The sequence below is a fragment of the Gymnodraco acuticeps genome, unplaced genomic scaffold (assembly GCF_902827175.1).
Source record: "Gymnodraco acuticeps unplaced genomic scaffold, fGymAcu1.1, whole genome shotgun sequence".
In the NCBI taxonomy this organism is placed as follows: Eukaryota; Metazoa; Chordata; class Actinopteri; order Perciformes; family Bathydraconidae; genus Gymnodraco; species Gymnodraco acuticeps.
Window position 1 is genome coordinate 9,306 of NW_022991494.1, and position 15,787 is coordinate 25,092.

Here is a 15,787-nt window from a genome sequence, read left to right on the forward strand (position 1 = left end):
GAACGGCTTCTGACTGAGTTATTCAGGAGCTAGACTGTCATTGTTTCCTGCTAAGGATGTACGTGTGATTGAGACTTGTAGGAACAATAATTGGGATTTAATTACAGGACTAATAAGCATCTTTATAATAACCTACCATATGTTCGTGATAAGGTCAAAGTGAGGGTTAAATAAAGTGTAACTTCATAAACGCAAGTTCCAACCTGAAGTTACGGGCTGCATGAGACCTCTTGTCCCACAGAGAAGCTCCTCTTCATCTTACTGGTCGTTGCGTATCACAGGAATGAAATGACCATCCAGCCAAACGACACACATTTGAATCTTTGGCTTTGCTGCCAAGTGTTATTTACTTGAAGGAGTGTATGTCTGTTTGCTATAAAGAGACATTATTCTGGAGCCAGGACAGCAAACCCACGTGTTTTTGCCGATGGGAACTTGGGTCCCCCTCGCAGCGAGGGCGCAACGAGTCGTTTGGCTGATGCAGAGCGTAGTGCACGCGCTGGGGTGTACGGTTTAATCATGTCCTGGATGTAGGAAGGGCCAGATCCATTCGCAGCACGGTAAGCAAGTACCAGTGTCTTGAAGTGGATTCTATTATTCTATTCCATTATCAAAGGACTTTGAAGTTCCAAACAATTCAAAACCTCGAGATCAAGCTGGGTCAAGATCAGACATCTGTTTACCTCAAAGACACATGAAACAGCACAAATGAAAACAAAACGCCATGAGAGCACACGTAGTCCTGTCTCATTCTCACACACATACAAGGTACAAGGAGGTTTAATATCGTCACCTTCTTAAACTAATGGCCTAAAGTCATATTTTGGAGAAAATGTATTTTTTTGCCTAAATCATCTCTTCTTGATGTGGCCACCTCTGGTCAAATTGCCTACATCCTTATTGAAAAGAAAGTGCTGTTCCTACCCTGATAGTATAAGCAGTGGCGTTTTCCCCCGGAGGCCAAGGGAAGCCAGGCTTCCCCTGTTTTTACGGATTGTAGTTATCATTTTAATAAATAAAATAAAACACTTAGTTTAGTTTCGGAAATTCTTTGTTGTGTGTTGCTGCCGGCCCGTCTCTCCCCCATTCTCATCGAGTATTTTACAAAGAGTGAAACAGCGCCCCTCTAGATGTTATGGTGAAACAGTAGATTGCACTCTGCTGCGCGAGGAGGCCAGCCGAATCTGGCTTCCCTTGGTGGAAAAAAATGGAGGGATTGACCAATCAGATGAGGCTCACGTCATGCCCCTGCCAACCTGTGATTAGTCAGGGCTGCTGGTCAGGGCCATGCCAAGGGGAGGCGGCTGGCTTCCCTTGCCTCACAATCCAATCAAATCGCATCAACTTAGTGGTGCAGTGACGCGTCCTAAAACCCGGAAGTAAGCTGCTAGTTCCCTCGACAGAAAGCAATGGGATTTCTCCATAGGATTTAGGAAAATAGCTCGAAATAAGGTCAGTGGAAAACGAACCTGTTAGATAAATGCACGTTGTGTTCAGTCCGGATAATATCCACATGTCTACCCTACTTTTATAATTTTCGAATCATAAATCTAATCGATAGAAGATAGATAGCGTCACTGCATCACTCTCACCGCCGTTAGAAAGTAGCAAGCAACTGAAGCAAGTGCAATTATGGAGGATGGAGATTTGGAGTATTTCCTCAAAAATAATTGTACTAAACTTCTGCTACAGCAGCAACAACAAATACAATCTGATGACAGGCCGATGCCCAAACTGGAGCTGTGTACAGCGAGGAACAAAGGAGCGAATCGGACGTAAGACGTTAAAGGTCTCCTGATTTAGTTTGTGAATGAATGCTTATTAGAGTTTTGTCTGGAGAGTGCGTGCGGACCTGTCGGTTAGATCAGGGCCGCGGAGGTGTTACTGCCGGGCTGGGAAATAGCTGTGAGTTTATCGTAATATTTGCAGAATTATAAATATATAAACATATTTTATCATAATATTTTTTTCAAAAACTGTTTAATGTTCGCATCTAACAGTCATATTATTTCATCCAGTAGCCTAGTTAATCTTTCACCAGATAACCGTTGAAAATGTCTTTTATGATGTTCCGAGGGATTCGGCGGATCAGCAGGTCTCAGCCTCTCGTGCGCAAGAGAAAGTTACCGGTGCTCCAAGTAGGAAGAGGAGCGCACAGGAGACAACCGTTTAATTGCAGACTGTTATGTTTATGTGGGGGAATGGCAGTGCATACATTATTTGAGATATATTTCAAACTCGGACTTCATTTTAAGGACATGTCGGCCAGGGTGAGCTATATGTTTATTTTATTAGCTTTTCTTTTTAATGACTGATTTTAAATGCCATTTTCTTAATGTCTTTCATTTCTTTGTAAAGCACTTTGAATTGCCTTGTGTTGAAAAGTGCTATATAAATAAACTTTCCTTGCCTTTGTTTAAGCACCGGATTGGCAAAACAGGAGAGTAAACCATGCCTTGATCTATGAATTCATGTCCGGGACTCTCACGGTATCTGCTGCCCGCAGCTGTTTGAAGGAAAACCTCCTTCACTTCATGAAATGGCTGCAGGCAGCATCAGGAGGCAGCGGGACGTGTACTCCGCCTCTGAGAAGTGCAGCACCAGCGCGCCGAGAGCTGTGCCTTTTTACGCACCGCCTTCGCTGTGTTTACCTTCATCAGAACAGCGAGTGACTGCAGGCTGCTACGTGTTACACACACACACACACACACACACACACACACACACACACACACACACACACACACACACACACACACACACACACACACACACACACACACACACACACACACACACACACACACACACACACACACACACACGTCTCTACACACATCGAACTGCCGATTACTCCCCCTTTTATTAGTTGTATGAAGGAGATGTCCAGTCACCAAGGCGCATGATGTGTGTGCTCTGCTCAGCTCAGCTCAGCTCAGCTCTGTGTTTGTGTCTGTCCGACACCGGCATTTGTTTTCAAATTACCAGGAACAGTAATTTACACACATCTGGCTAACTCCATAGGTAGCCTATATGCAGGTGTTCCCAAAATAAATTAGTTTAATCTTAATCTCTATGTAGTGCTAAATGCTGTCGGACGTGCACCGGAACGAACGTCACTATCATAATATCTTCTGAAAACAAATGCCACACACACACACACACACACACACACACACACACACACACACACACACACACACCTCCTTCATAATGCGCCTTCTCCTCACTTTCCCATCACTGGATTATCCGTAAATCATACAAACAAAACCAAAACGTTGATTTATCTGTTTTCCCGTTTTGGTTTAAAAACTGAATAACGTCGGTTTTTTTGGTTTTCCGTTTTTCCGAAAAACCAAAAAACGACACCGGTTCTTTTTTAAACGTTGTTAATATGTTTTGGATGCATTGTTCTAGTATTTGTTCAGGCTGTTACATACAATTAGCCTCTGTTGCTACCTGCTGGTGAGTAAATATTAAAATCAGTTAAAATTGACAACCGGTCCGCGATTTGTTTTTTAATGTATCTGCCGGTCCTTGGCACAATGAAGGTTGGGAACCCCTGGGTTAGATAACAGGCGTGTGTAAATCCTGCATCTGTATGATACAAACAGGGGCGGATCTAGACAAATATTCATGGGGTGGCAAGAGGGTGGCAGGAGATTTTGAGGGGTGGCATCCCCTGACAGAAGTATATGCTGATTGAAATCGCAATCATATCAATCAATTAGGGGTGTAACGGTACACGTACCCGTACTGAAATTATTCGGTACGGGCCCTTCGGTTCGGTACACGTGTGTACCGAACGAATATAGCGTTAAACGTAAAAAATTGAGAACATGAACAACTTTCTGGAAGTAATCTATATCATAGAGCGACCAAGTCATTTCATTGGACGAGAGGCATACTATGAGAGCTGGTCACAGGGATGCGTTCAAATGTAGTCAGTAATTTGAGGAACTGTCGAAATGGCGAACGCAGATAAAGTTGAGCTCGAAAATCCTCCGGCATCATTGAGGTCTCCGGTTTGGGAACATTTTGGTTTCGCAGTTACGTACAAGGATGACGGACAAAGACAGGTGGACCGAACCAAAGCTGTTTGTCGGCATTGTTCAACTAACATTGGTTACGCGGCTGGCAATACATCACACTCATTTGAAAAGGCATCACCCGAATGTGAATATTACCGGTACCAAAAGAAAAAAGACTGAAGTGCAAACCCAACTCCCACTAGCATGTAAGCCTCCACCACTCGCAAAGAGTTCAGACAGAGCCAAAGCTATTACAAACGCCAAATATCCTTATGTTGCCATGTTAGCAAAGCGCTACCTGGCTGTATCTGCTGCCACTGTCCCTAGAGAGAGGGTTTTCTCCACAGCAGGAGACATTGTTAGTGCCAGCAGATCTGCCCTTTCAGCAAGCAATATGGACAAGTTCATCTTTCTTTAAACAACATGAAAATACAATGACAAGCAAGTCCTAATGTCAAGCTGGCTGCTTAGGTACTAGTACAGTTCAAATACAGATTATTTGAGTTCATCGAAATGCTGCACCTTAATGTTTATTTTACTATATTTTGTATTTATTTGAATACATTAGTCACAGTTTAATAATAATAAAAAATATATATTTAATGTTTTGTGATAATTTGTTCTGCTGTACCGAAAACGTACCGAACCGAACCGTGACCTAAAAACCGAGGTACGTACCGAACCGAAATGTTTGTGAACCGTTACACTCCTACAATCAATGTTAACTTGGAAAGCCACAATATTAATATTTTAACTCAATCACATAGGTGATATTATTGTGGCACATCAGTAAAGCCTTACAAGGTGGCAGACGTAATTTAATGAATTTTAACTGAACAATAACTGAATGAGTTTGTTTCACTCTTAGACCAGCAGGGGTACCAATCTATGCAGACTGCTGCAATAAGTACATTAATTAACTGTCTCATTGATGTTTGTCTGAATGAATATGATACTATTAACAATCATATTATTCCTATCAGCTGTCAATCACTGTTAATAAATAATAATAATAATAATAGATTTAATTTGTTAGCGTTTTTACAGGTGCTCAAAGACGCTTTACAGATATAGTGAAGAACTGTTATGATTCACATATTCATTTATTATTGAATAAACTATATTTTTTGGAGGAGTTAATGATGAATGTTCATCAAGATGCTTGCTCACCCTCCTTCAAATTTGAAAAACAAGTAATTATATCATTATTGATATACAGTTACAACCTTGACTTTACATCAGAAAGAACAAACATTAAAGAAGTGACTAACTGCATCAGTTAGGGTTAAAAAAACGTGTATTCAGCTAAAACATCGCTGCAGTTATTATCCAGTGGAAGGTCCTTACCTACTGGCCTAGTTAAATCAAAGTGGTTACTTTCTGTTGGCTGGGCGGTGTAGTTTTACACACCGTCTTATTTTACTTTCTCAGGACTTAAAACTGTTTTTTTGGGGGGCAGACCCCCTCAAAGAAAAATATATATACACGCATACAAGGTCATCATCTTAACAGTTTGTTATTCTCATCGAGTCATCCGTGAGCAGAGCATCAAGTTGTCTATTACAGCTGAATGCGGCGATTACTATTTTGTTCAGCAAAACGCCTCACAAACTTATTAAGATCAACAGCTGTAGTGCGTTTTGATTCAATGCTGAGTACAGCCAAACTTGACATTCTCTTCTCTGTCATTGTAGACCGCAACTACCTCATTCCTTCAGTGCTTGGGTCCGAAAGGCTTCTCGTTTTGCGCCGTCCCCACCTTCAAGTGAATTCGCCACCAATCATATTTCCACTCTCGCGCCAGGACCGGGGGAGGGGTTACATGACGTGCATCTTGTGCTGCATTCACTTGCACTGGGACATTAGAGACTTTCTCTCATAAATGTCCGATGACCCACAACTTTTCTTTCAAAACAAAGATGCCAACTGGGGTGGCAGCTGGGGTGGCAAGGCTATTGTTTAGGGTGGCAGTTGCCACCCCATGCCACCCCGGTAGATCCGCCCCTGGATACAAAGTGTGTAAAATGATACCGGGTGCTGTAATCACTCATCTGGTTACGTTATTGCATTGACCACCACACCCCGACCCAAAAGAAAGGACGTATTATTGGCTTCCCCTATTTTTTTCCCCACGCCACGCTACTGAGTATAATGGCCTATGTCAAGAGTGTGACTTAGGCAATATATTTTTAAAAGATAATTGCTTAAATCACATTGTCTTGTGACTTAGGCAATTTGACAAGCTTTACAAAATGGCTGCTTCAAGAAGAAAGAAAAACTAAGAGATAAATTAAGTTATTTTCATGGTTCAGGGCTTATCCCCGGTTGGTAAGTGATGTTTACTATACTATAGGCTCGCTAGGCTATAAATGTTGTGTAGTTATTTAGTCTTTTAATTTCACAATTACTGTAGCTAATGTAGCTACTGTAGTTACTATAATTACTGTAGCTAATGTAGCTACTGTAGGTACTATAGTTACTGTAGCTAATGTAGCTACTGTAGGTACTATAGTTACTGTAGCTAATGTAGCTACTGTAGGTACTATAGTTACTGTAGCTAATGTAGCTACTGTAGGTACTATAGTTACTGTAGCTAATGTAGCTACTGTAGGTACTATAGTTACTGTAGCTAATGTAGCTACTGTAGGTACTATAGTTAATGTAGCTACTGTAGCTCCATGAAGCTTGCACACATTTCCCTCTGGGACAATAAAGACTCATCTAAAAACGAATCTTTCAAAACTAACGGTTACAATTACAGCATAATTATAAATAAGGAAAAGTACATTTTGCGTTTGTCTGTTTTAATTCTTAATATTGTCCTTTTTCCACATTACATTTCCATCTTATTAGGAAAGATTAAATGTTTTTTTAACTGAATTTGGCCAAATAATATTCATTAAATAGCTTTAATGTATTAATGCATAGGACCACAGTGCAATTACAAAAATGTTTTTCACAATGATCACACAGTTGTGACCGTACGCCTACTCCTTTTTGGTAGGAGATGCACTTGACTTTTCAGATACCGATCAGGAATCATCCAATGAAAATGAGACTGTCGTTAAAGAGGTGGAGCAGCATGTACCAGGCCAAGACACTGTGGGTGTTTCTCAATGTCGAGGACGCTTCCTTGTCCTCCGAGTCAGGTCCATCAGAGGCTAGGCAAGAATCATTCCTGGCTTTCGGAGAGCGAAGAATGGAACAGGCTAGCAAGTGTGCAGGTGAGCGTTATATGAGAGGCCCCGCCTTAAATTTTCCGACAAAGATTTGGGGAATTGCTCTGTGCGCAAAGCATTGTGGGGATTTTAAGACCGCGGAGGATACACATGTGCAGCCTCGAAATTTCCAGCAACGAATTACGCCGGCCTCGGTAGAATTCCAAGGATCCTGGACATTGGAACAGTCCTTCGGCGGGACTCGATGACGTAGTATCCTTGAATGAAATAGTGGCTCTGGAGCATCCTTCCTCAACATTGAGAAACACCCTGAGTCAGATGGAGCAGACAATAACCTAAACACTTTCATTGAAGAAGAGAGTGTTGCTGAAGATGCCTTAGCATCAGTCCACACCATCACCATCAGTCCATCAGTCCACACCATGAAGAAGACATAGATGATGATGATGATGATGATGTTATCATTGACTCAAACTACAATCCATCCTCTGATGAGTCCTCTGTCCCTGAAAATGAAGACAGTCTGGCAGCAACTTCAGAACATTATGGTCCTCATCTAGAGGATGTGTATGAAAACAATACGGTCAAAAGGAAACTACATAAATACCTCAGAAACATGGAAGCAAAATGAATTCAAGAAGAAACGTCTCAAAGGAATGGCATGCAAGGCCAAAGGTGGCAAAGAAATAGCTGCAAAGGCTATGGGCCTTCCCTACAATTCGAAGTTCTGTCAGCTAGTCACGACTCGAGACTGTCAATCCATTACAGAAGAGCAGAGGCAGTGGATATTTCAGAAAGTTTGGTCAATGGACAACTGGGAAGAACATCGGTTATACGTCACCACTTTGGTCACAAAGGTTGCCATGAAGCAAAAGAAAGTTGGTGAGGGATCCAGGCGCAGTTCATCATTTTCCTACCAACTGAAACTTCAGGATGGAACAAATTTTAAAGTGTGCAAAGCTTTTTTTCTTCTACACTTGGTATCCCTGAAAGAACCATTACACACTGGCTGAACAAAGACACCATCGACCATGACAAACAAGTGGCAGACCCGCCAACTACATCTGGCCCGAAGAGTGGCAAAAATGCAAAGCTGGAAACTCCTGTGACAGATTTCCTTCCTTCCTTTCTCAACAGGCAGCTGCAACTGCTGAAGTTGACGCTCTGCCAATCAAGGAGAGGAGGTTTCAGGACCTTCCGTCCATGAAACATGGCATGCCCTTCGAGTGTCATCAGCTTTTTGACAATTTGCCACATAATTAGAGACACACACAGCCCCCCCCCCCCACACACACACACACACACACACACACACACACACACACACACACACACACACACACACACACCAAGATGACTGAGAAAGATTCAGGGGAGAAACTGATTTAAATGGAAAAGGGGTAGCTACAATTAAAAACACAGCAAAGAAGAGCTGGAGGGAGTAGTGAGGAGAGGCACGTGCCTCCTCAGCGTTTTATTTACTTACCTTTTGTTTTATTTAGCTAAGAGTGATTTAAGTTGTACCTTTTGAGTTTGCTATATTGAATTAAAGGGCCAACCACGGCCAAACTGCCCTTTCCTGAGTCTCTGTGTGCTCCTCTAGCATTCTAAACTGTTAGTGGCTGACCCAGCCCCATGGTCTGTCACAGTAATGCGGGAAAGAGAAGTGCACTGTTTTGCCTAAGTCACTTACTCCAGAAGTAATAAGGCCTAAGTCACAACAACATGTTCGTAAATTGGCCTAAGTCATCTAAATCTCTTATTTTACACAATTGACAGACACTGTTATGTGTATGTCAATAGTCATATATTGTCATAACCTTTTTGTGTGAAATAATTAATATATATCATATATTCTATATTTGGTTACGTTTTTTCTGTTTTTTGAAAAACTTTCAAATATGATTTAGGCCATTAGTTTAAGAAGGTGACGATATGTAAGAGTGTGTATGAGTTTGGGAATGAGGGAGTGAGAGAAAAAGAGAGATATGAGGCGAAAACTGCGACTTGCTGTAAACCAAATCTTCCAAATATTGTTGTTTGCACACACACACACACACACACACACACACACACACACACACACACACACACACACACACACACACTGTACATCCAGACACACACACATTTCTCAGCTGATACCACTCTTCCACATCCATACCAACACACCTACATCATAGGAGTTGCATACATGTATTCCAATGGCTGGCAGGGCCCCATTATACAACAGGCAAAGAAACCAAGAAATGACAAGCATGTAATTCAATGGTAAAATGTCACATCTGGTTTTTACAGTAAAAAGGACAAATTGAACTATTTTCCTCCAATATAAAACCCTGACATTACAAAATGCATGATTTTATACCGGTATGGCGGAGAGATCAAAAGATGTGGTGATTCTGTGCAGAAACTAATAATCCACAAAAATAAATGTTGTTGCTAATCTTTGACATATCCAAGACTGTGATAAAAAGCCGACCCCCCCAACATTTATTATATGGAAAATAACTGGCTTTTTGTGCATGTTTTTCATAGAAAACGCAAATTCATGTTTTCAAACTGGCAGTTCAAGGGTTAAAATCCTGAACATAATTTGATAAGTGATATTTTTGATCTGGACTGAAGTTGATTGAAAGATTGAACCCCAAAAAGTGTTTCAAAATATTAATCTGTTATCATTTTTATAGCAATTTTTGGAAGTGGACATTTTTGTCCCGAATGACTAATGTGTGAGTTTTTTATTTAATCTGATCAAAAACTGAGCAAAAAAGAGCCAGTCCCCAGATATGTATTTTATGGAAAATAGCTCATTTTCTCTGTTTTCATCATGAAAAAAACAGCGGTTTCATTTATTCAAAATGGCATTTAAAGGGTTAAAATCCTGAAAATGATTACATTCTTGGTATTTTCTATTAGGGCGAAAGTTGCTTTAAAGATTGAACCCAAAGAAGTTGTGAAAAAAACCTTTTAATATAATGTTTTTATCAAAGTATTTTTTGTCTCGAATGACTAATTTGCGTAGTCCAATCGAATGATACCGGAGGGTTAAAGTGAGGGATACATAAAGTTTAACTTGTACCATCTTCAAAAAAAATAAAATGTGTCGTAAAACTGTGAAGTAACACTTTGTTTTGTGTGAAACCGCTCGATGAACTACATCTCCCGCCTCGCACACCAAGACGGCCGTCACGTTGGAACATTTCACTTCTTTCTTTCGGAATGAGCAGAAAGACCCCACGGTCCCGCCGAAGAGGCCGAAATCACAACATCTGCAAGCAAAAGTGTCTGAGGGCTTCTTAAGATTGAATAAACTATGAATGTTTCATATCTATGTAACGGGAAGAAACTCAGCTAACTGATCTTTTTTTTTTTTAAACCTCAAAGCTAACGCAGACTGAAAACTCATCTCTTTCGACTCCACTTCGAGCGATAGTATATAAGTGCTTTGTTAGTAATTCTAACAAAGGACTGGCTTATCTAAAGCCAGTTGAGTAGCACTTGAAAATGTTTTGGCTCTATGAAGCCTGATGTACTTTTATGATTCTGTTTTCTTCAAGGTTGTATTTTGTTGGTCGAACGCACTTATTGTAAGTCGCTTTGGATAAAAGCGTCAGCTAAATGTAACGTAATGTGTAAAGATGTATCTTTAAGAATAAAATAGGACGAGGTTTTGCACATGTTGATTATTTCCAGGATTCCCGGGTCATTAGACGTCTTTATGCAACACAGGGTCGTGCAACTAAATGCAGATAAACGAAAATATGAATAAATCAGAAGTGCATTTTATGAATTTTCCAAAGGAGGATGGTACAAAAAAAACAATAATTAGAGAGGATAATTTCAGCAGGTTTTATAAACCAACATCTTAATAGTAGATTCTGCTTGAATTTTTACATCTGTGCACCGATACCATTGATTTTAAATTAATATATGTCTCCATACTCTCATAATACATATGTATTTTTAATTGTGTGTCCTATTAGCTGTTGAGCACTGAGCCTGTTTTCCAGGCCTCAGGCTTGAAAAGGACATGCCCAGAACAAATGACCATATCTTCTAAAAGGGGAATTACTTCAAGTGAAAACCACCCTTGAATGATGGGTTAGTAGACTAAAAGCTTTAGGGATCCAAACTATAACATATAATAAGTACCCTGTATCAAGATTGATGCAAAACAAGTGACATCTGACCTTTTTAGAGAGGTTTAGCAAAAAAAACACTTCTGGGGTCATTTGGGTGGATTTTCCATATCTCTGGAACCCATCAGTCGATTTTTATGATTGACACCTCTTTCTAACCGTTAGAGCCAATAGAATCGAGGGGAAGTTCCTAAATCCATCTAAACATTGCCCATTGGTGAATGAGTGATGCGCCGCCAGAATGCCCCGGAACCGGAAGCTGCGATACACTCTGGTGCTATCATAGCAGCTAATAGGAAATCTCCCTTTTTTACATAAAAATGGAAGGATGGATTATCAGTAATCATTTCAAAGTGACACAGACACATTGGATTAATCTATGGATTAACCTTCAGCTGCGTTTGTATCGTTTTAATGCCATTAACACGACTTTTGATCAGAATAACAGCTAAGGCAGGGAGGGGCAAATGGTGACCCGGGGGCCGCATGCGACCCCCACCTCCTCTTTTCGCGGCCCTCAGATTCATTTATAAACAACGTAATTAATAAAAAATTGTTTTAGTTTTTTTACTTGTAGTACTGATACCGTCCACTAGACTCAGTTACGTCGTGAGCTGCGTACATGATTTCAAATACCGCAAAAATAATCTGTGACGTATTTGAGTGTATTGTGTTTGTTTCCCGGGGCAACCCTCACAAGAAACACCGGATGTTGTTATGCCTGCTGTGACGTTAAATTGCCGCTTGTAATTATGCTGAAGCTTCAAAGTGGTTTTTATCATCTGAATTTGGCGAAACAAGTTTAGTATTCTAAAAACCAAGACTTTGTTTATTTGAAATCAGATGAAAACAAACTGTCACGGACCCTGCCGTGTTATCTATGATTACTACGCTTTTCATTCATAATGTCAGCGGGAGGGAGGGGGAGCGGCGCTGAGGAAGAGCAGAGGCTGACAGGTGTCTGTGTGGACACTCCCCTTATTGTGTCTGTGTTTGCTTCCCCTGTCGCGAGTTCTGATCGTTCAGTGATGATATTAATAGAATCTGGGTATGACACATTAATAGGTTTTTAAATATTAAGAAGTTTTGGGAATGATTGGTTAGCTCGCCGGCTCTGATTGATCAACTGCTTAGAGATGTCCCGCCCCTCAGCCTATCATCTAAAATGTGTTGAGCGCTAGCCAACAGAAACGCAAGTGTTCCATAGTGATGTCACAAAAAAGCATAATAGGGTCCCTTTAACAGTAGAGACATTATGGTCTGAAAATATAAAAAAGTATTATTTGTCATATTAAAACAGCTCAAGTGTTAGTTTTGGCAATGATTGGTTAGCTGGCCGGCTCTGTTGTGATTGGTCAACTGCTACTTTTACTTTTACTAAATGACAAGATCTGAGTACTTACTTTCACTACAAGATCTGAGTATACTTCTACTTTCACTACAAGATCTGAGTACTTCTACTTTTACTATAGTACCAGATCTGAGTACTCCTCCCTCCTCTACCTCTAATTACACATGGATGTATAATTAGAGGTTTTACCGGCTATATAACGGGATATATAACATGATCCGGTGCCGGTTCAGAAAGTGTGTCAGTGGGTTACTTTGAGGGGAGGAGCCGGGATGTGAGGCTGTTTCTGGGTCACATGGCTTCACACCAGACCAGAAACAGCCTCTGAACAACCAGGAGACGAGCTGCTTCTCTGCATTCAGCCTGTTTCTGTCAATGGGAAGCGGAATACCTCCATTTAAATAAAAAAAAACACAGAGAAATCTCGAGCTGCGGTTTTATTTCCTGCAGGATTTTAGCAAAAAAAACAGCATCCAGGACGAGAGACCGGTCATTTTTGCTATCGTTTCAAACTCAGATTTCTAATATCGAGTGACGGGGTATTTATTTCACATTGTTTATTTTAATTGCCAGGTTTAGGTGTGGTTCATTTCAATGTTATAGCGATTTTTTCCCACCGGGATAAATCAGCGACTTCCCAGTTGCTGAACACAAACACAGAAAACACGGCTTCAGCACTGAGGTAGCACAGGAGGAGGAAAACCCCCCAGAAAATAGACAAAATAAAGGATATGGAGTCGACCAAAGCTGGTAAGTGGGATTTAATTGACATTTAAATGGAAATGGGGCTTTAAAATTGGTCATATGTGGGTATTACGGTAAATTAAAATGTAAAACCGGCTTGTATTACATTTACAAGTCTCTGTTTAAAGATTAATTATGTTAAATATTAAATAAGGTACTTGTGGTAATATATATAAAGGTTATTGCTAGTATTGTGTTATTACTGGGTCAGCACTGCAGTCCTCTGTCCTCACATGGACCTAGCAGCCTAGCCATGTGCACCTGTGTTTACGCTCCCCGTACGTCGTCTCTGATTGGCTGAGAGGCGCCGTGACGTAGCTGTTGCATAATTCCATCCGTCAGATTGTGTGACGTCTCGCCGCGGGTACACGTGAGGCCCGCGCTGACCCAGTTATCCCGGGGAAAAAAAACATGTATGCACCACGTGGGGGCGTGTTTTAAAAAAAAAAAAGAACGTTCATAGTGTGTGCTGCTTTCAAGGACCATGGGGATAATGGGATACACGATGCTCGTTGTAGGTTATACAGTGTTATTCAGGGTCGTTGGTTGTATAATATCTCTAGAAATGACATGTTACCCAGTGTTCATGTAATGATGTATAATCTGAACCATGCCGTTGATATTAACATTGTATTTATATTTAAATCAATTGTTTTATAATAAACAGTGTTACATTCCCTTCAAAAAACTAAAATGAATGCTTTTGAATACATTCACGACATTTACTAGAAGTTTAAGACTAATTTACTTTAAGATATCGGATTTAATTTGATCTACATGTCTCCCATTGCCTTGTGGGTGTTGTAATTGTGACATTTCCCATGGGACCTGAATGCAGCATTTCTGGATTTCTCTTTATCAAATGTCGATCAAATTAATCCGATGTTTATAATTTAAATAGGTTGTGTTAGATGTCATTTAAAAGAATACAAATTAGTACTTCTCAGTGGAGGTCACTTTGTGTACACGAAATAAAATGATGTTATAATAATTGCTTTAATCTGACCTACACGTCTTCCATTGATTTGCGGGGGTTGAAATTGTGACATTTCCCATGGGACGTGAATGCAGCATTTCTGGATTCAGTTTTCCAGCTTTATCAAATTTGGATAAAATGAATACAAAACAAGAAGTATTATGGTTATACTAATGCCAACATATTTATTGAAATGCTATATATTAATCAACACAGGAAAATACTCTTTAAAGATAAAAAATTGAAATATTCAAAGCTTTATTGTCAAATGCAAAAAAATTATAAAAAATATCTAAATAATGATATAAAATAAGAAAATTGTAATGATTCATATTTCTAAAAATCTAATCGACACATTTCCTATCCCACTTTTTTGCAAGCACTGTTATCTATTTATGGTCAATGTGTGTCTGCAAATCGTCAAAATGCCCCATATTCAATGTCTACTGAAATGAGAGGAAGCATATATTTTGTCAGGGTAAATACAACAGATTCAGAACTAGATTTGGCATCATTGGCTGCAGGCTGCAGGGACAGGCCTCTCCACCTGGCTCACACCCTTGTGAAGCTGACATTATATAAAGCTGTTACCTAATCTCTGTGGAAGAAATGAGGTCAGCCTGTGTGAGAGGAGGAAGTTGCTCAGTTGCTGCTGTAGTGAAGCCGATACTGGGCATTTAACGCAGGAAGTGGCCATGCAAACAGAGAGGAAAGCACCACCTGCAGAAAGTAGAACACCGAGAGGAAAGGATTGAGATGTCAGAGTGCTGCTAACTGCATTTCAACTAAAAAAATCCCCTTACATGTTGTCCAGCGTTGTGTCTGCAGTCCTGTAATCCTCCTGTTCCTCTCTCCTCCACCAGGGGGCGTAATAGCCTACATCAGCTCCTCCACCTCCAGCCCAGAGTCCTGCCACAGCGACTCCTCCAACGGCAGCTTCCCCTCCTCTTCCTCTCCCTCCTCTTCCTCACCCACCCCCAAAATCCCTCCTGTAACCCAGAAAACCGGACGCTCCTCCTCCTCCACTTCCACCGCGAAATGTGGCATCACAAGTACGTTTGGTCTCTCTATAATGGGCACACAGACAGGGGCGGTTCTAGGGGGGGGGGGCAGTGCCCCCCTAACACTGACCTCTGACCCCCCTGTGGCCCCCCTAACAATGAAAAGTTATTATTTATTTTTTTAAATGTATATTTTCTGGTAAAAACCGCAGGATTTTGTTGCTGTAATGTGAGATTGTGCAGACACCCTTATGTAAAGTAGAGATGAAACTGTTCATTGCCTTTATTTTTATATAAATATGGTGTTAGTGCAAACATTGCACTATAACTTAAGCTGAAGCTAACAGTAATAACTATAAGATC

General features: G+C 40.6%; 1 protein-coding gene across 1 annotated transcript; it reads left to right on the forward strand.

Moving 5' to 3' along the window:
- Positions 1-12,932: 12,932 nt before the first annotated feature.
- On the forward strand, positions 12,933-15,629 carry LOC117533147 (putative protein TPRXL). The gene is made up of 2 exons (XM_034196784.1): positions 12,933-13,453; positions 15,287-15,629. Exons 1-2 carry the CDS (start codon positions 13,435-13,437, stop codon positions 15,607-15,609), a joined length of 342 nt encoding a protein of 113 aa, XP_034052675.1. The 5' UTR covers positions 12,933-13,434; the 3' UTR covers positions 15,610-15,629.
- The last annotated feature ends 158 nt before the right edge of the window (positions 15,630-15,787 follow it).